Source organism: Grampus griseus (genome assembly GCF_964374135.1).
Source record: "Grampus griseus genome assembly, chromosome: 6".
Lineage (NCBI taxonomy): Eukaryota > Metazoa > Chordata > Mammalia > Artiodactyla > Delphinidae > Grampus > Grampus griseus.
The window spans coordinates 64,636,731-64,658,702 of record NC_139000.1 but is presented as its reverse complement, the minus strand read 5'-3'; the positions used below and the strand labels follow the sequence as shown (position 1 = coordinate 64,658,702).

The window sequence follows — 21,972 nt, the reverse complement described above, 5'->3', positions numbered from 1 at the left end:
ATATATTTTAAAATCCCAATCTCCATCCTGGGAGTTATACAAGTTAATGCTTTCTAGATCAGCTTTACTTAGCATATGTCATTATTTTCCATTGGGAAGTTACAGCTTGGTCAGGCTGGCTTACCATCAATATCTTTCAACTGAGGGTCTGTCCTAAGAGCATCCATTTGGTCTCTCAGCCCAAGCTAGAGACACTGGGCAACATAATAAAGGGGGCTGGTTCCTTTGAAAGGTAGGGACATACATCACGATTCTTCCCATTACTAGTCATACAGATAGACGGATGTGTTTTATTTTGTTTTGTCTAATCACTGGATAAGTGATCTAGATTTCAAACTAAAACACACTTCTGAAAATTATTCCTTTGCTGTCCAACAGCTTTTAAGTTTAATTATGTCCCATTTATCTTTATTTTTATTTTCATTACTCTAGGAGGTGGGTCAAAAAAGATCTTGCTGTGGTTTATGTCAAAGAGTGTTTTTCCTCTAAGAGTTTTATAGTGTCTGGCCTTACATTTAGGTCTTTAATCCATTTGGACTTTATTTTTGTGTATGGTGTTATTTGTAGTGAGGTGGATGGACCTAGAGTCTGTCATACAGAGTGAAGTAAGTCAGAAAGAGAAAAACAAATACCATACGCTAATGCATATATATGGAATCTAAAAAAAAAAAAAAAAGGTACTGATGAACCTAGTGGCAGGGCAGGAATAAAGACATAGATATAGAGAGACTTGAGGACACAGGGGGTGGGGAGGTGGAAGCTGGAGCGAAGTGAGAGTAGCATCGACATATATTCACTGCCAAATGTAAAATAGCTAGTGGGAAGCAGCTGCGTAGCACAGGGAGATCAGCTCGGTGCTTTGCGACGACCTAGAGGGGTGGGATAGGGAGGGAGGGTGGGAGGCTCAAGAGGGAGGGGATATGGGGACATATGTATGCCTATGGCTGACTCACTTTGTTGTGCAACAGAAACTAACACAGTATTGTGAAGCAATGATACTCCAATAAAGATCTATTAAAAAAAAAAAAAACCTTATGTGTTACCTGGGAGGATTAGCTTAACACGAATCGGTGCTGCAAAGATGTAAGGTTTTAAAAGTTTATTTTCTTTCATTATTAAAATATGTGTCCGTTGAAGAAAATGTGAAAGCTATAGATTGCAAAAAATGAAGAAAATAAAAATCACCTGTAATACTGAAAAAGAAAAATTATCCCTGGGCTTCCCTGGTGGCGCAGTGGCTGAGAGTCCGCCTGCCAATGCAGGGGACACAGGTTCGTGCCCCGGTCCAGGAAGATCCCACATGCCGCGGAGTGGCTGGGCCCGTGAACCATGGCCGCATGAGCCTGCGCGTCCGGAGCCTGTGCTCCGCAACGGGAGAGGCCATAACAGTGAGAGGCCCGCGTACCGCAAAAAAAAAAAAAAATTATCCCTAACTAGTCAGGAAATTTTTTTTTTTTTAATTTGTCCTCTTTTAAAACTGCTAATTATTTCTGGAAGATAGGCCTAGTAAAGTGGAAATAATGTGGGCTTCGGAGTTATAGCTCTGGGCTTTACTAATTACTAGGTTCTGTGTGATCTTAGGTAGTCAAATGCTTAACATTTTAGATGCTCAGTTATTCATCTATAAGATGGTGATGGAAATACCTAAGAGGTTTATTGTGAGAACATCAGGGTTTTGCTATAATAGCTGGCATAGAATAGCTGCTCAGTAAATATGTTACTTTCCACCTTTTACATGAGAAAACCTGTCTATAAAAAGTACATAGTAAAATAAGATCGATTTACCATTGTTCAGTATTGTCTATAGAATAAATTCAGATATAACCGGTAAATAAAGTAACATGAAAATAGTAATGCTCTCATTGAACGCTTGATAACAGCATGTATTATAAATGTGAAATAAGTAGTGTTGCCAAGTTTAATAAGAGTCAGACATTCGGTAAATTAAAGTTATCATTCTACTATTTAAGAGGTTATTTACCTATGTCATTAAATTATCACTGAATTGGCAATTCTCCCAATTTCCTGCACCTCTCTGCATTTGCATTATGTCAGCCTAAAATGTTTATGTTAAAAATGCTGGCAAAGCCTCAATAAGTATGACTTAGGTGTCAAAACAGTAACTTTAAGAATCCCTTTGATAGTGATGGATAATACAAGTATTTTTCTAGATCACAAAAGGTAAGAAAATCTACATACTAAGGTGTAAAGTAAAACTTCCTTTCCCCTCCCAAAATATTTGAAGTCGTTCTCCTGAGAAAAGTCTACTTTATACATCATTCTTAAGGAAGTAAAGAAGCTGATAGAGCAACCGTCCTTGTCAACACAACACAGATCTCAAATATGCAGCAACTGGTCACTGAGGAGCTCGGAAGCAGTCTAGAGTTTCTCAGATCTCCATAGGATGTGTCATTAAATCTTCTCCTCCTGCTGGGTCTGACTTCTGGGGAAAAAAGCATACGGTATAAAAATTACTATATTTGGTAGTGAGTACTAATGATCACTCAAAAGCCTCATCCTTCAGTCTCTATGGCCTTTAGCATCTAGTTGGTTATGAATGTGACATGCTTTGATTTGATTTAATAATCTTTTTGAATTTATAGTTCAGAACTTATTGTATAAAAATTATCTGTAAAATCAGATACTCCCATATATGGAGAGACATATACATTTATTTCTGGTGTTATCCCATGAACAGATTGTAAAATTAAGGCAAGAAGACCAAGGTCTGTCCGAGGCAAAGTTTACAAAGGTGCTCTTTCTCCTTAAATTACTAGGATCTGAAAACAGATTTAACACAAACATACACACACAAACCAGACATATAAGTGATGTAAAGTAACACTGTTTTTCTGCAGTGTGAGAAGTGGAAACTCAATGATGTCACATGAACTAAAAAACTGTATTTGATTTCTATATGGGCAATATCTTAATCACTGTATGGAACCGCAGAGGAAAGTATTTTGAAATGTGCAGGAATTATTCTATGATCCATACAAAAACTATAGCATTTTCTGTGTTACAATAAATTTTCAAGTTGAATTTCATACATGTCATATTATATTACACAGGGCATACTCTTTAATATTCAAAACACAGAATGGTTAATAAAAAGAACTCCAAGGAAAGAAGTACAGAAATTTGGTTAAAGATTAATGTTACTTCACAGAAACAGCTTTCGAAAGATTTATATAAAGCCTATTACATTGTCCCACTAGTATGAGAAATAGTATTGTGCTACACAGTACGACAGTAATAGTGCTGTTATCTCAGATGGTATAAGTCACTTGGTTGATTTGGCTAATACATAGACAGTACACCAACTTTATTTACCAAGTCCAATTAAAAAAAAAAATTCTTAGAAGTTGGGTATATTTGAATCAAATGTCACTGTAAAGTTACGACGATACAGATTACATAATACATACTGTTATTCTCTAATGCATCCATAATGAAGAATTCAAAAATGAAAAGTAATATAAAATATGGATTTTGTATTAAAATTCTTTGTCAAGAAGCACCATTCACATCAGAAGTTAATATCACTGGGGAGTTAAACGATTAAGACAAAAACAAATACATATTACAAATATCCTTTTGTTCTTCACTTACCATGATGCAAACTGCAAGGATTTAACCTTTAAGGGTTAAAGAGTTTAATCAATGTCAATGTCTGATCTTCTGAAGGCAATAAAGAACAGTCTGCCTAGCGATACCTAACAGAACATCACTTTGTCAAGCCACAAAGCACCCAAAAAGCTTGTCAAGTAAGTTACCAGAAACCTCTTTGTGGTTAGAACTCGGCTCCTTCCTGCTTGACCTATTATTTGATATTTGACCACTTGGTTGCAAGACACTTGCTCTTTCTAGCTGAAATGTCACTGGGGCGTCTTGTCAGCTCCCCGACATCTCGGCCTGACATACAATTTTACTTTTGTGTGCTACAAGGCAGAAAATGCAGGGCAATGGCCTTGTTTTAAATTCTGTCAGCATCAAAGATGGGCGTCACTCTTGGGTCCTACCAACAACACAAACAAAAAAGGAGTCTATTTTGAAGGTCAAAACAGCTATTACCTTGAAGTTTTTCAGCTTATACAAAATATATTACCTGCTGTACTGGTGTGAGAACTGTCCTTAAAAAGTGCCTAAACACACCACAGACATCTTCCCAGCACAACTGCTCTACTTTCTTATCAAATGCAGGCTTGATAAAAGGATGAGTTTTCAGCGCCTGCAGGGACCAGATTCAGCAGTTAACTTAACTTGTTCAAATGGGCAAGTGGTATCATGTAGCTTTACAAGGAGCAACCTGACCTTCTCACATTGACCAGGAGTGACATTATTGTGCAGGAGGAGAAGCAGTCACATCATTTCTGTTTTGCACAACCTGCTTAAAGTTTGCAACTAAATGCTTGTCTTCAGTTGAGCTGACAAGAGAGAAGAGGGGGCTCAGTGAACCATGGCAGGGCTGCCATGAAATGACAGGAATCATTGGCATACATTTCAAATAGCTCTCTCAATCCTATTAAAGTATTGCAGTCCTGCTTTAAAACAGACAAGTATGAAACAACTTTGATAGATAGAGACTAAAATGGCTTATTGATTTTTTTTTAAGTCTGAAGGAAATTACCCAAAATGTGTCATTCTTTAACATTCAAAAATATGTTACATAAATATGAGCAACTGTGATAATAAATAAAACTTAGAGGGAAAAAAACGTTGGTTATTTCATTATTCAAGGGACACAGATACCTGTACACATCAAGGTATCACACAATTTTTAAAAACCCACGGCCACTTGTGCTGAAACAAAATTCAACTGATAAGAAAATCCCCCTTCAAAACAATTTTAATTGTACTGTTAACTCTTCCTGCATCCTTTTTATTTCATAAAGTCATAATCCAATCTGAGCTGGTCTCCCGGCAGTAGCAGACATCATCACTGGAGAGGAGTGAGATGACGACAGGGGCGCAGGATTTATAAGTGTCTCCTTTAAGAAAGTGTAAGTTGTGTCAGGTTCAGCTTTCAATGGCAAAAGATCCCCAACGTCAATTGTGTCAGCAGGAAGAGCAGCTCTTGAAGGAATGGAGAGATTTGAATGGTCTTGTGATCCTGTCTATGATATAAAAAAGAAAAGAATAATAAACATAGATTTGAAGACTCTTAAACAGACTCTGATACCATAAACAGAGAAGTGGACTAAGAATCACTGTAATATGGAATGGGGTGGAAATTGCCACTTAAATAATCGATATGATGATACATAAATATGAAATTATTTTCCAAGTTGTGATTGAACCTCATTTGTTCTATATCATAAACTTGTCAGGACATCAGGTGTTTGCCTAGACGCTAAAACTTGGTATAAAACTTTTATCAAGTTATTGAATCAAAGGGTCAGTGCAATCAGGCATTTTTACCTCTGCTTCCATCCGCTGGCAAATGACAGAAACCAATGCTAATAATGTTTTCTCATTATGCTATATAATATATGCTATATAACTGGGAGATTAGACTGCTTAGAAAATGAACTATGGATCTTTATGTTTTTTAAGTTATCAGCCTGACTTATTTAATTGAACAACATAGCACAAAGAAAAACAAGTTAATCCTAGTGCCCTATAGAAAACGGCACACCAACATATAAAATGCCAGTGAGATGAACTTTTTGTCTTTACCTTTAATAATACTGCCACCACCCTGTTTTAATAAAGACTGTTTCTGTTACGAGTATTTGGAAATCATATATCAAAATATGGGAGTGCAACATGAAAACAATTTGTCACATATTTTAAAACATTAGTTACCCAGAAACTACTGGAAATCAAACTTAAGAAACCCACATACTCATTAAGTACTTAAAAACAGAATATTTTGTTGAAGCTATAATTTAAGCCTTAAGTAGTACCAGTAAACAATAGTTAACCTTTAACATAAATGAAGTTTTACCAGTAAAGCAGATAGGTGTTATTTTATGGCTTTTATAGATAGTAGGAAAATAGTAGTCAATTGTATATCAGAGTTTTCCATGTTCCCAGCAAATAAATGTTGCTGAGATAAGTCTAGTCTTAAGTGTCTCCACTAAAAAACACTTTTTATACTGAAGAGTTCTTTAAAAAAACACACAAACATCTTTTTGGTAGATTCTCTTATGGTTTTGACAACAAAATAGCGTGAACTCTAAGGATCTGCTTTATTATGTCATGTTACACAAAACCATTTCTACATGTGAAAACAAGAAGGAAGCTATCTCTGGCTTTAGGAACGTATTAGAAATTCAACTGTTGTATGTGTTACCATTTTTGTGGATTTTTTTTAAACTACAACTGGAGAAAAAATCAATGGCTGCATCTAACACCTAGTTCAGCAATTTTCTTTGATCTCCGTTCTTTTGATTTCTTGATACTCCACTGCAAGCCTACAGCTGACGGAAATCATCTCTTGTTCTGCTGGAAGTTAAAAAAAAAAACTCACCTAAAATGACCACTTGAATGGCTTTATGAAGAAGGAGAGGATTTAGCTTATCCTTGCAGAAGGAAAAGAACTCCTGAGGTCTTGTGTTGACCCTGATTAGAAGCACTGATGAAGTTTCACTTGCAGAACCTTAATGCTGGGCCTAAGCATATCAGTTCAGAACCAGAACAGAGGCATCTCATTACATCAGCGGCTCGAGGTGTAGATTCCTGCACTTTTCCTGCTGCTAGAACCATCTTTGGTGATTTTTTTTTTAGTTGCGTATCTGAATTGGAAGTGTTATTACTTGATTGATTTTGCTGCTGTAAAGACTACAATGCCATCTACTAACTGATTCTGCCAGACTTAGGGGTGAGAGGAATAATAGAAGAGCAGGACATGGTGGGGCAATCATACTATTTATTATGATAAAAAATATTGTCAGGCAGCCTTCAAAATTTTTTTGTTACATCTTTATAAATACTTCAAGTTCTGGTCTAAAAAAACTATATATGAAAAGAGAGGAGTGTACAGAATCAGACCAAGGAAGGTCACCTACTCTGAGAGTATTTTCTTCTTGATGCTTTAGACTAGAGAAAGGCAACTGTGCCAAACTGACCAACCATGCCTGTGTTGCAGTGTTAGATAGATGGATATATATTTTACTCAAATCTATATTCTGTACTTGAAGTTTCCTTTTCTTTTCTTATGAGTCCATCAACCTAACTCGTTACACATCCTTCAGGGAAGGTCTCTAACTGCCCATCTCCCCTTAATATGTTCAGTGGATCTTGGAACTCTACAAAGGGGCCCCTCTTTTGCCTTTCCTGATCTTACTTTTTCAAATGTCTATTTTCCACCATGTTGTCTGAAAGCATTTTTTTAAATCTAATATAACATTTTTGACCAAATAACCTTGAAATGGGGTATTATTTCTCTAGTATTTCAAGTCAGAGTCTCACTTTTTGCATACTGTCTTCTGACCTTATGTCCTAAACATGGGAAATAACCTTAAAAAAGAGATTTCTTTCAAGACTTGCACCCCTCAAAAGATAGCCCTTCCATCAAGTAAACAGACTTACTTTTGTGTAAATGAAAACAATTATCTTTCTGGTACTGAGGTCATTTCCTACACTTCATACACTGCTAGAAAATAACCTTTTTCATGAAATAGGATAAAATTTGATTTTAAGTCACTTAAAGCTTAAAAACAAACCAGTAAAAATTCTGGTGAAATCTTGATTTGAAAATAGGATGTTAAAATAACAAGTAAATATGAACTATTTTTCTTGTTACAAATAATATTCAGAAATATATCATAACACTTTTAATATAACACAAAGAGTAAAAGAGAGTTAAATAACTTTTTATCAGAGACCATTAAAAGTTAATATTCAGGGCTTCCCTCGTGGCACAGTGGTTAAGAATCCACCTGCCAACGCAGGGAACACAGGTTCAAGCCCTGGTTCCGGAAGATCCCACATGCCGCGGAGCAACTAAGCTGTGCGCCACAACTACTGAGCCTGTGCTCCAGAGCCTGCAAGCTACAGCTACTGAAGCCCGCGCACCTAGAGCCCGTGCTCTGCAACGAAAAGCCACCGCAATGAGAAGCCCGCGCACCGCAACAAAGAGTAGCCCCCGCTCGCCGCAACTAGAGAAAGCCCACGCGCAGCAACCAAGACACAACACAGCCAAAAATAAATAAATAAAATAAATAAATTTATTTTTAAAAAAGTGAATATTCACCATCTGATGTTATATTTTAAATCTGTGGTCGTTTAAGCTACTTTTTAAACTGCTGAGGTGTTCTGGTAGTCTCTCATGTAAATCCAAATTTAAGCAATTTTTAAAAAAGAAATTAGTTACCTTAAATAAAAGCTAGGTGTCATGTGAATCTTTATGGAGGCACTTTTATTTACTCAATAAGCTGTAAATGATTCTATTTGAACTGTTACAGTCCATCAGCTAAATATATATTCACAATACAAAATGTGCCTACTAAATTTCTGCATTTCAGAAATCTTATGAAATACAGTAATTAGACATGTCCATTAACCATTTTTCAAGACTTTAATATCTTCATTTTCTAAGGGTGTTTTTTCAACAACAAAAATAAATAAAGCATTAGTGTAATAATAAGATAATGACTCAATAAACTATCTCTAAATCAAAGCCACTTTGCACACGAAGGCTTCTGAAACAATGACACTAAGCCATTTGTCTCCTGTGTAGCATTTATGATCAAGTTAAGTCTTCTAGAATCTAGTATTATAAAAAATGAGGAGTGATGTGATTTAGTAAGCCTGAAGAGTATTGCAAGGAGATTATGCCAGTCACATAGTATGATGGAAAGAGTATTAGACTAGAGATCAGAAGACTATATTTCCCCTCCCAGTTCTGCTATAATCTAGCTGGGTCACTTAGGCAAGTGGATCAGTCTTCCTAGTTCTCACTTCCCTTGCCTATAAAATGAGGAGCTAGACTCTTTCCAGCTTGAAGTTTTACCGGTCCACCATGATTCCAACCCGTGATGACATATGATATAAGGTTAACACCTAACTTTTGTGAATAATTTAACCCAGAAATCAGAGTTCCCAAATATAATTCTTAAGATTTTGAGGGGATATGGATGGGCCGTTCTTAAGGGGAAGGAATACATACTGCACACGGTTCTTAAAAAAAGCCAAAGAGATGACAACATTAGCCACAGTTTAGATGACGTGGCTATATGCAATTAAATTCTGATACATTTTTCATTACTTTGACCTCCATGATGATGTTTTAAGCCCTGTAAATTATTGACTGATTTTAAGTAGAGTGTGCAGCTCTACATAAACTGATGAAGGAATCAAAGTACCCACAAGAGGGCCTTACAATGAGGCTCCCTCGCCATTTCTACTTTAGCTCCTAATATGTTCTTACCACTAGAGTCTTAGTACTCAGAACACAGAATACTTCGAGTTAGTTAACCAAATTTTACCTGTCTGTTTTCCAGTTCTGCTGTGCTGGCCTCACAGGATGCTGCAGTTTATGCAGACAAACCGAGTTGACAATAATTACATATACAGTCTTCTCTTGAGGAATGCTCAGTTATGTACCTGAGATATGTCTGCCTGTCTATCTATCTCTCCATCCATCCACACACACACATATACATGTACCTGATAAATATATCTACACACATACACTTGCTAATATGCATATATACACCTGCTACCACATCATTAAATATTTATTCCTCGTAGTTATCAATTCTAACTTTTAGTTACCAATGCCAAAGCTGTAGAAATATTTTATGCATTCCTCTCTAAGTTATTAAATCTTAATACAGACCAGTCTGGCTCTTTAGCTCAGTGACAACAAGATAGGCTAGGTGGGGATATGTGAGTCAGTCGGCAGAGCAGTGTAAAGGAGTCTCCAGATAGAAGAAAACGACCTGAGAGGTCTGGGTACCTAGAGATCAAGAAGGAGGGGCAATATGGAGGTAGAAGCAAATCAGAAAAGAGAGGTAGAAGACATTATCAACTTGATTCACACCACAACTTAGTCCTCAAGCAGACATTCAGCATTGGTTCAACAGCCAAAGCTCTTAAGACAGACTGGTTCAGTTTCAGCTTTCAACAACATGGTTAATGCGGTAGATTAATTAGATTATGGCTTCGATTCTTCAGGCTTCCTTATAGGCATGCCCTTTGCCATGTGACACTGCAGCTGTGTGCAGCCTGGTTCACAAGCGCTTTACTTCCTTGTCCAGCCTCATCTAGCATGTCCTCACTTGTACTCTGTAATCCGGTTACATGGAACTGTGAGTCAGGAAATATGCTGTTCCATAGTTCACACCTGCCTCCGGTCTGTCCACTGACTGGGATACACTTCTACCCTATGTGGGGTAAATGCCTTCTCCACCTTTCAGCCTCTGTCAAGGTTCCCCTCCTTGTAAGGCCTTTCCAGATCCTTGCCCCACCCTTCCCCAACTACAGTTAGCTGCTATATTCAATCACACGTTGGCATTCCTTCATGAATATTTATTTTTCTATTTTCACTTATTTGTATACTTTTATCTCCCCAGAAAACAAGAGCACCTAGTGTAATAGAATCATGATTTTGTATTGCTAGCACTTAGCGGAGTATCTGGAAATAAGATTTCTAACTGAATGAAACCACTCATGTTATTACTTCATGGTTTTGGTTTGATATTTGGTTATTTCATGTATATACACATTATGTAGCAATTAAAAGTAGCACAGTATAGTGGAAAGAATATGGGCTTTGAAACTGAAGAGGCCTCGGGTTCCAAACTTGAGTCTCCCATGTATTCACTATGTGATCTTAGACATGTTACTTAACCTGTGTGAGCCTGCATCCTATCCATAACATAAGAATCATCCCTCATGGAGTTGTTATAGGAATTAAATGAAATAATATACACAAAAATGCATAACATACAGTAGCTCCCCTTCACCTCTCTTTCTACTCTTCTCAAGTGATAATAAATTCCAAATTTTTAATTATAGCTAACACGTGTGAACATACATGTCAGGTACTGTGCTAGGTTTAGCTTTATAGGCCTTATCTCAATTCTCAGAGCCACTCAATGAGAAGGTATTACTATTACCCCATTTCACAGTCGAAGAACTAGGGCTCACAAGAGCGGAAGAAACTACTGCACGTTGCACAGACGCTTGGTCAGTGGTGAAAAGGGACATGATTCTTGATCCATGATTCTTCTCCCCTTATGCTTGGCCACTACCTTATCATGCCACCAAAGAAGACATGGCCTCAGGCTTATTTATATCCAGAGCTGCTTCATAAAGACAGTAAGGGCTCAACAAATCTCTGTGAAACTGGAAAATAAAAGCACATACATTGTACTAGAGATTAAAAGTAGATGTTTATATTTTTGGTAATATATTTTCTCATAGTCCATTTGAATGTCCATGGTACTGGAGTAAATAAATAGATTTTATGACATTTACATAAAATAAAAGTTCTAGCCCTTTCACCAAAGAAGCTTATGTGTTGTTATATTCAGAGATAAAACTCAGCACTGAAGTTTTAAATTATGTTAGAACATTTAAACTTTATTTTTAAATTACTTTAAAGGTGTCTTATACCTGACAAGATAACGATTCCCATTTTCTTCTCTTAGATGTTTAGATTTCCTGACATGATTGAGGTTGGAAAAAAGAGTCAAAGAATTTTCCCAGATGGCTTTTGTTCTTTCTTTTCCTACTTTCCTTCACACCCCTGTCTGCTCCTTTCCTGACAATTCTGGTATACCTGACGGTAGAGAATGCCAGAAATGGACAGAAAATGCAAAAGAGACCATTTTCCCCCTGTATCTTAAGAATGTATCTTTTCAAACAAACACAGAGAGAATTTGAAATGTAAATATATCCATATACTCAAGTATACAATAAAGGGACAAAATTGCATAAATAAAAACTTAAGCACACTATACAGAAAAATGCCATTGCAAAACTGAAATGACAAGCTGATAAAACTATACGCAACACACATGATAGCCATAGAGTGACTTTCTTAATTTACAAAAGGCTCATGCAAATCAAGAAAAAGAAGAACCTAATTGGAAAATAGGCTTGGGACAGTGTATTTATTAATATTGGGTTCAGCTGTAACAGAAAACTCAAAATGTTGGTGGCTTTAATAAGATAGAAGTTTATTTCTCTCTGATATGGCTATATGAAGCTACCAGGAATCCAGACTGCTTCTATCTTGGGCTCCACAGCCTCAGTACGTAGCTTCCACCTCAGGGTCCAAAATGGTTGCTCAAGTTCCAGCCATTATATCTGCATTCTAGCCAGAAGAAAGAAGGATGGAGTAAAGGAGGAGGTATCACTTACATTTGAAAACACTTCCTAAAATCAGAGTGTTTCTGTTTACACCCCATTGGCCAGAACTTAGTCATATGGCTAACTTAGTTTCAGGCGAGTCTGAAATATGTGGCTTTCCCTCCCGACCCGGAATGGCCTGGGTAATAGTCAGAGGTTTTGTTACAAAGAAAAGAGAAAAGAGATCAGGAAGCCACTGACAGCCTCCGCCTCAGATATATATTGGCTGTTTGGTGGAGGACGCAGAAATACAATAACCAATAAACATATGAAAAAGAGCTAAACCTCATTCATAATTAAAGAAATGCAACACAAAACATGACAATGAAAGCTCACTTTTCACCTATCAGATAGCCAAAAATTTAGATGTCTGATGATACCCACTGCTAAGAGAGGGAAACAGGCAAGTTCCTACCACGCAGGCAGGGCTGTACGCTGGTGCAACCTTTCAGGAAGACAAAACTTAAATTGTACCTGCCTTAATCCAGCAATTCTACTGCTAGGCATTTTTCTATGGCTACACTCACAAAAGCTCACCAAGATGAGCATACAGATGTATTTATCGAAGCATTTTTTAGAAAAACATTTGATAAATGAAACTAAAGTGTCCATCAACTGAGTGTTATTTAAGTGAAGTATGATACAACCAGATCATATAACAATTTTCAAAACTGATGTAAATATGTAAGTACTGATGTAGAAATATGTCCAAGTGAAAAGAGAAGGTTCAAGACAGTGTGTGTGTGTGTGTGTGTGTGTAAAGAGAAAGAACCCATTTGCATTAAAAAAAAAATAAGTATAGGGAATTCCCTGGCAGTCCAGTGGTTAGGACTCCGTGCTTCCACTGCAGGGGGCCTGGGTTCGATCCCTGATCTGGGAACTAAGATTCCATAAGCTGTGTGGAGTGACAAAGAAAAAAAAAAGGTATAAACACATACATGCATACACATATCTTTTTTTCTTTCTGGAAAAGGAATCACAAGAAAACTTAATTATTTTTAGAAAAAGGGAATAAATTCGAGCGTGCATTATGAGGAAAAAGCCTTGAAAGCCCAAAATTTTCTTTCCATGTTTTTTATCTTTAAAACTACTGAATCATGAACAAAGGCTATGAACTGGCAATTCAGAGAGGTCAAAATACAGCTGATTAACAAATAAATGGGAAAAATGGTAACCGCCAATAGTACTCAAAACTGTAAAGGAAAATGAGATGTTTATTGCCAATCAAAATTCGATTTAAAAAATTATGATACTAAATGTTAATGAAGGCATTATAAAACAGGCATTCATAAATTGCTAGTGATTGTATAAATTGATAGAACCATTTGGACTATAACTTGGCAACTGTCTTGAAATAGTTAATATCATTTGACCCAACAATTCCATTTATGATTAGTTTACTAATATTAATAGCAGACAAAAATTGGAAATAATCCCATATTCAACAACAGAAGTACATTTAAGTAAGCTATAGCCACTTGATGGAGTATTATATGGCTGTAAAATTTATAGTTATAAACGGTTGGATAACATGGACAAATGCTTAAGCTTGACCAGGGGTCAGAAGCCTTTTTCTGTAAAGGATCAGATAAGTATTTTATGCTTTGCAAGCCATATGCTCTCTGTTGCAAGTACTAAACTCTGCTGTTGTAGCCCCAAAGCAACTATAGACAATATATGCAAATGAATTAGTCTGGCCATGTTCCAATAAAAGTGCATTTATGAATGCTGAAATTTGAATTTAACATATTTTTCACATCATGAGATATTCATCTTCTTTTGATTCATTTTTCAAACATTTAAAAATGTAAAAACTGTTCTTACTTCTCAGGCCATACAAGAACAGGTGGAAGTACATTTGGTCCACAGGCTGTGCTTTGCCCATCCCCGAGCAAGACTATATGAGTGAAAAGGAGACGTGCAAAATCACATATGATACTTTTGTGAGGTACTGACATTGTAGGAATTTTTTTCCCTAAACTTCTGTATTTTCCAATTATCTACAACAAGCATGCCTTACTTTTGTAACTAAAAACCCTTCATTAAAAAAGACTAAAATTTTGTATACACTGAAACCCATATTTTAGTATAGTTAGGACTCTGAACTGTGTGGTCAAAATGAAATGTAATTGGTTTGTTAAAGGTCTCAGAGGGGAGGTTTTGAACCAAGTGTTTTGCAAGTTTTGAAAATCGGATTTTAATTTAGCTGAGAACACTCTGTTATTTCAACATTTTCAGTTATCTAACTCATATCCACAACCTGACATTAAGTCTACACATACACAAATAATTTGATGAAATAACTTGTACCTCTACTCTGCACAAACGCAGCTCTTTATGTAGAGTGGCTACTTAACAACTTGTGTGCCTTCATTTTACTCCAAATAGCACTTCTAGCTGCCAAACTACAACTTCTGTGGTCAAAATGTACACGTCACACTCTCTCTGGGAACTATTAGGCAAAAGTTTGCTGACCACTTTTTCATTACTGAAGAATTTCCTCTTAAAGTTATAAGCCCTTTTTATCCAATGTCAAAAATTAGTAATAATCTGGAAGCTATAAACTTAGACCTTTTAGCAGCATGTTTTTCTCTGAGTGGAATTACTGACCATGCATGCACTCAGGTAAAGGGGGCAGAAGGAAGGAAAAATCATCTAAAATTTAAAGGTGTTTGAAAGATGATTTTCCTAAATCTTATAACATTGTATCTGTCAGTCACATATTTCAACAAATTAGCAATAAATTCACATTTTAAAAGTTGAAACCCATTTTTTCCATGCTCCTCCTTTCCACTGCTGGTTTAAACCACGTTCCCTCATTACTCCACTATATCACACCTAGAATCCCCAGCAATTCTTCACGAGATGTTGCAAACAGTCTTGATTCCCCCACTGACCACCAAGGGATCAGTCCTATATTCTCCAGGGCTGTTGACCCTCTGACGAGTGCCACAGCTGGGCCTTTCTGGAGGGACTGGTTATATTCAGTTGAAAGAATGTGGCCTCTCTACTTCTCAGTGAGAGAGGGGCACTTCAGAAGTAAGACAAATCATGTGATCTGGAGTTCACATGTATGGAATGCCTTCAAATCACAACAAGCACTGGGGAGTATGTTCCAAAACAAACCACTTAGCTGGCAATGACATTTCCTTTACATGACAGACAGGAATGTTATTTCTGATAGAACCAGGCCATTTCCAGCAGTCTCAAACCGAACCCATCTCTAGCGAGAACATCTTATTGAATTGTAAGAATAATGCAGCAACCACAAAATTCCAAAATAATATAGCTATAGGTTACATCTCAAGAATCTGTTCCCTACATGACCAATTCCATATGATAGACCTTCCCCATGGTTGCATAAGGCATAAAGCATACCTAAACCCACACTCACCATTAGTATCCTAAATTAGCTCTATTCATTAATTCTTTTAATAGATATCTATTAAAAGAATAAAATCAAATAATTAACTACAAGTGCCTACAAGGACACTGTTCTTGGTACTGGGACAGCAGTGAATTACACACCAAAAAAATTCTCTGCCCTTAGAGAGTTCACCCTGTCCTTAACTACCTGTGTCCTGAGCCAGTTCTCCTTAATTTGTAATTTTCTCAATGCTCTAAAACCACACAACTGCTGTTTTCCTAGTGTTACGTTTTGATGCACAATGGCACTGAGAGTTTGCCAGATGCATTGTTCCATGGACACAAATAAGGTCCCAGTAATGAGTCATATTTCCCTGGTTCTTCCCTGACCTGCTTACACATGACCTCAACCTCCCCGTCAAGAGTTGCTGGGTGCCTGCAATCCCTCCATCAGGCTCTGCCTCCAACATATTAGAGGGGCTCACAGTGCCATACGGGTGACACCTCTACACAGCACTGGCCCTACACGCACCCTTCCCTCTCTGTCATCTGAAAACTGTGGCAACTCTGACTGGAACCCAGTGTCTCACACTGTCCGTCGTAAAACATTTCTTTCAGCTTCCACCTGCAGGCATCTATTTCCAGATGTCAGTCCCTAGGCCTGCACGGAGGAGAAGCACTAAGACGTTCACTCCATTTCCATCGCCATCTCTGGGCACCTGCCCACAAAACCTCTGCTAGTCCTTCAACTGTCACCAAAGCCCTTGCTCACATTAACTCCCGAAGAGCCTGCACACCACTTTTTCACAAGGGTCTTGACTTTGAAACGCAGCTCAGGTTCAGGGTAGGGTATCCACAAGACAGTGATTTTGACATAGGTTTCAAAGCTCTTTACTAAAATTTTTCATCAGTTATTTAAGTGCCTTGTCACTTTCTCTAGCCTATAAATGCACTTTTAATTTTTGTAAACAAGTCATCCCTTCAGGCTTATCTCTATCTCCTACTTCATGTCTGTGTTATTGTAATACATGCTTATTATTTGAGAATATTCAAAGTTGCTCTTGAAGACGAGAAAAAATAGGATAGATGTTAACTCATAATAAGTGTTAAGCACAGAGAATGAATCAGCCGGTAGTGTCAGGCAGAGGCAGAATCCACACGATAGGAAGAGATTGTAAATTAGTACCCTGTAGGACAGGCTACTAACAGATAGAAAGGGAAGGAAAGAGGGAGAGATGGGTCACCTCCAGGCTAACGTCATCCTCAAACTGCCCCCAGAACTGCAGATAAAACCCAAAGCTGTCCAGCTACCTAAGTGGCAAGCTACAGCGATTGGCCAGGAGTATTTGTCAAGGCAAGTGTGGATAAGTGGTCCCAGGCACCTTCGGTCCCCCAATCCCCGTTTCTCAAACCTCCACCCTGGTAGTCATAACCTCACAAAGAATGGAGAAGGCTAATGTGGCCGAGAGAGAGGTCATATGAACACCATAAAAGCAAGGCATCAGGGAGTATGGTCCGTCTCCCTGCTGGCTGCCTACCTTCCACTTCTTACTGCGTGTTTCATCGACAGATTGAAACCATGTGATCTGAGGATCCTAATTCCGTCTGTGAGACCTCCTGCTCTGTGACCTCTGGGATAACCTGCTTGGTAGCGTACTCAGTGGCTACCATTGCATTAAGGCAATTTCTCATAAGACACCTTTGCCCCCCAGTACTAATCAAAACACTGATCCTGAAGAAAGCCCTGCCTTCTCCTATCTCAGAAACTTTGCTTCACACTGCTTTTTCTAGTTAAAAGGAGACTTCTTCGTCAGGCTTTGACAGTTTTCACAGTTCACCTCAGGTATCACCTTGCCCTCAAACTCCCCCTGCCTTCTAACCCCCCACATTTGGGTTACGTGCCCCTTCTTTGCACTATGGAAACATCCCACACATACTGCTTTTATAATAGCACAGCGTCACAATCTGCTGTTTGCTTAACTTGTGGTGTTTAACACAGTAGCCACTGGCCACATGTAATCGTTTAATTTTAAATTAATTAAAATTTAATTTAATGTAAAATTAAAAATTAGAGCTCCTCAGTCACACTAGCTGCCCTCCACGTGCTCAAAAGCCATGTCTCCACCATCACAGTAAGTCCTAACAGTCAGTGCTGCCTTGGAGTGTCCCTTCCTTGGAGGCATAGGCTCGTTTGTTTGTTTGTTTGTTTGTGTATTATCAGTGGCTTGACTAGTGACCGGCACATCGCAGGCACGCGTATGTTTGCTTATTGTTCACCAAATGGACTGCTTCTAATTCCAAAGAAAGCCAACAGGAGGGCATGTTTTGATATAAAACTTTTCTCTCTCTGAAAAATATTTTTACTTCACAAAGTTTAATTTTCATTCTTTAATTCTAACTTTCTCTGATTTCTCCTTTCTAAAGTGTCTAAAGTTTCAGAATGAACCTCACTGCTCCTTTCTGTGTTTATCTTTCCCAACTTTCTGGTGAGTGTCATTATGGCATTTCACCTTAGGCCGCTCTGAAAATGAAGGAAAGAAGCCTGGGACAAAAAGACAAGAGGACAAGTTACCTTGGCAAGTGTCCATTCACAAGACACCCAGGCCAGAATTCTAGCTCTCTTGAGCTAGGTTTTCTATATCAGAGAAAAATGCATTGCTTATCCTCTTGCTTTAATTTTCAATTTTTATACTCTCTTGAGAAAAAGATTCTATTATCAGCTAACTTTGGAGGCAATCTAATTGTTTGATGTAAACCTTCAAAGTTTCCTTTGAGTTGAATGTCTATCTGCTTGGGCAGAAAAGGGGAAAAGAGGGAATTTACATTCACTTTGCTAAACATTAGCATCTTTTGTTCAATCATTTGAATGCAGGACTGTTCCGGGAAACAGCTTAGAGAACAAGAGTTGACACATACAGTGGAAAATCTTTTAAGGTGCTTGGATGCAATGAGGGAGAAAGTGAGACGGAACCATATTTCAGCTCCCTAACTGTGCTGCAGTCTGCGGGAACTTTGTGACAGGTCTCTGTCTCTCAGCTACACTTGACTGGCTCTTGCTGACATTCAGCTGTCAGACAGCAACCCTCTACCAGGCCCCTAACATGCTCCACAGCTTCACCCAATTAGCTCGCTTTCACTTGACATGGCAGCAAAAAGCTTCATAATAGGTGGTCAAGGTGCACAGTGTCTGCCTGCCCTCGCGCTGCTCACATACAGCAAGATGGTTAGCTACTTTCTTCTTGCTCGTGAGCTCAGAACTAGGAGCACTACAGTTTAGTCATTCCATCTATTGAACTGGACGGGAATCTAGGAAATATTACAGTGATGCACTAAGCTGCTCAAAAACAGGCCTCTAGATGACTAAAGTTAAATTTCAAATCAGTTCCTTAGGCCCTTCTGAGAGGAAGATATGATTTGTAGGTTATCGAAACTTAATTTCAACTAGCCATCAATTTACGGTTGTTTTTCCACTATATCACAAATAATAGGATTGTATAAAGATGACCTGGGATAGAAAAAGCATTTGACAGGTAAGAGTAGAAAGGTCTAGGCACAATTCAGGAGTATGGAATTTAGCCTTTGCTCGTAAAAATATACTTTCTTGACAAACTCAACAATTTTTCTATAAATTTTTGTCATGCTACTTAGCCTTTCCGATGAAATACGTTGTACTTGAAAATACGTCTGGCTAAGCAATAAAAACTCTTATACTTATTTTGAAAAATGATCTGAATAATTTACACATTTTCTCTCATCTCCCAATACATTCAGACCTAAGCATATAATCAGTTTTCACTTATTTGCACTCTGGAGATTTGAAAATTATTTTTTTAATGTTACGTAAAGAAAAAGAAAAGTAATATAAATTGTACCTCCTTTGGTTTCCTGCATTTATTAAGCCATGTGATGAAGAGGCCACCAAAAAATGTCACTTTATGATAGGACCCTTCATTATTGACATCCAAATGCAGATTCTTGTAGCTATTACCAAGATAGAGTTACAATTTCAATTCCAAGTATCCTATCAGTAATCAAAGCTGAAAATCTAATTAAAGGAATGGGAATTCTAGCCTCCAGCACCATGAACTAATGCTAGTAGAGATTTACCACTACTTTACACCAGGCAAAGTAGAGTTCAAGTATGCTTTGCCATCCTATATGAGTCTGAGATGACTCTCGAAGCTTCTGGAGTCAAGTCTGTAAGTAGCAGTGTTTCTGTGACATGCCTTCAAATTGAAGGAAATCTTTCTCTACATAAAATGCTTACTTGTTGTTTTGAACACTGCTCACTTCTTACCAGAAGCTCAAGGCAGGGATAGATCCTAACTGAATTGCTGGGCAATTAGGAAACCACCCAGCATCCATTTTATTCATTAAGTCCTGTCAAGGTTTCCATCTATATCTGGCCACAGCCTAATCCTTCTCCATCTCCACTGTTACTACCCTCACACAGGTGATTCTCACTTCTCACTTGGACTTCTTTATAATGACGTATCACAATTCATTACAAGTATTCATGTATATGTCTGTCTTCTCACAAAAACCTTCAGATCTCTGACAAAAGGTCTCTTATCTCATCCTATTAGGGGTGTAATATAATACAATGCTTAAGAGTGAGGACTTTGGGTTCACACTGCCTAGGTTCAAATCTTGAACTCTACACTGGTAGTTTCTTCCTCTGAAAGGAGGAGATAATAACCTACCTTAGACAGGACAATTAGGATTAAATTAGTAATACACATAAAGTGCTCAGCACAGTGGCTGGCACATAGTAAGCATTCAATAAATACTGGCTGTTGTTGTTATTATTCTTAATATAACATCCTTAGAACTTGGCAAAGTACATAGCACATAGCAGGTAATAAATGCATGGCAAAGGAATAATTAGGTATTCTTTTTGATTATTGTTTCATTTCAGGATGATGTAAAGAATAAAAATTGTTCATGAACAATATAGTGATCCTCTCGGCCTGAACCAAGATGGTAGAGTAGAAGGACATGCTCTCACTCCCTCTTGTAAGAAGACCAGAATCACAACTAGCTGCTGGACAATCATCAACAGGAAGACACTGGAACTCACCAAAAAAGATAACCCACATCCAAAGACAAAGGAGAAGCCACAATGAGACGGCAGGAGGGGCGCAATCACGGTAAAATCAAATCCCATAACTGCTGGGTGGGTGACTCATAGACTGGAGAACAGTTATACCACAGAAGTCCACCCACTGGAGTGAAGGTTCTGAGCCCCACGTCAGGCTTCCCAACCTGGGGGTCCGGCAACGGGAGGAGGAATTCCTAGAGAATTCAGACTTTGAAGGCTAGTGGGATTTGATTGCAGGACTTCGACAGGACTGGGGAAAACACAGACTCCACTCTTGGAGGGCACACACAAAGTAGTGGGCACATTGCGACCCAGGGGAAGGAGCAGTAGCCACAGGAGAGACTGAACCAGACCTACCTGCTAGTGTTGGAGGGTCTCCTGCAGAGGCGGGGGGTGGCTGTGTGGCTGTGGCTCACCGTGGGGACAAGGACACTGGCAGCAGAAGTTCTGGGAAGTAATCCTTGGCGTGAGTCCTCCCAGAGTCTGCCATTAGCCCCACTGAAGAGCCGAGGTAGGCTCCAGTGTTGCCTTGCCTCAGGGCAAACAACCAACAGGGAGGGAACCCAGCCCCACCCATCAGCAGTCAAGCAGATTAAAGTTTTACTGAGCTCTGCCCACCAGAGCAACAGTCAGCTCTACCCACCACCAGTCCCTCCCATCAGGAAACTTGCACAAGCCCCTTAGATAGCCTCACCCACCGGAGAGCAGACAGCAGAAGCAAGAAGAACTGCAATCCTGAAGCCTGTGAAACAAAAACGACATTCACAGAAAGACAGACAAGATGAAAAGGCAGAGGGCTATGTACCAGATGAAGGAACAAGATAAAACCCCAGAAAACAACTAAATGAAGTGGAGATAGGCAACCTTCCCGAAAAAGAATTCAGAATAATGATAGTGAAGATGATCCAGGACCTCGGAAAATGAATGGAGGCAAAGATCGAGAAGATGCAAGAAATGTTTAACAAAGACCTAGAAGAATTAAAGAACAAACAAACAGAGATGAACAATACAATAACTGAAATGAGAACTACACTAGAAGGAATCAATAGCAGAATAACTGAAGCAAAGGAATGGATAAGTGACCTGGAAGACAAATGCTGGAATTCACTGCTGTGGCACAGAATAAAGAAAAAAGAATGAAAAGAAATGAAGACAGCCTAAGAGACCTCTGGGACAACATTAAATGCAACAACATTCGC

General features: G+C 38.3%; 1 protein-coding gene across 3 annotated transcripts in view; it reads right to left on the bottom strand.

The window, feature by feature from the left end:
• Nucleotides 1-4,599: 4,599 nt before the first annotated feature.
• The window catches only part of CCDC171 (coiled-coil domain containing 171), a 348,708-nt gene continuing 331,335 nt past the window's right edge, over nt 4,600-21,972 (bottom strand). For all 3 annotated transcript variants that reach the window (XM_082657166.1, XM_082657167.1, XM_082657168.1), the window contains one exon: nt 4,600-5,117. In XM_082657166.1, the coding sequence (XP_082513292.1) occupies nt 4,896-5,117 (222 nt within the window). In that variant the 3' untranslated portion in view covers nt 4,600-4,895. The remainder of the gene's footprint in view (nt 5,118-21,972) is intronic.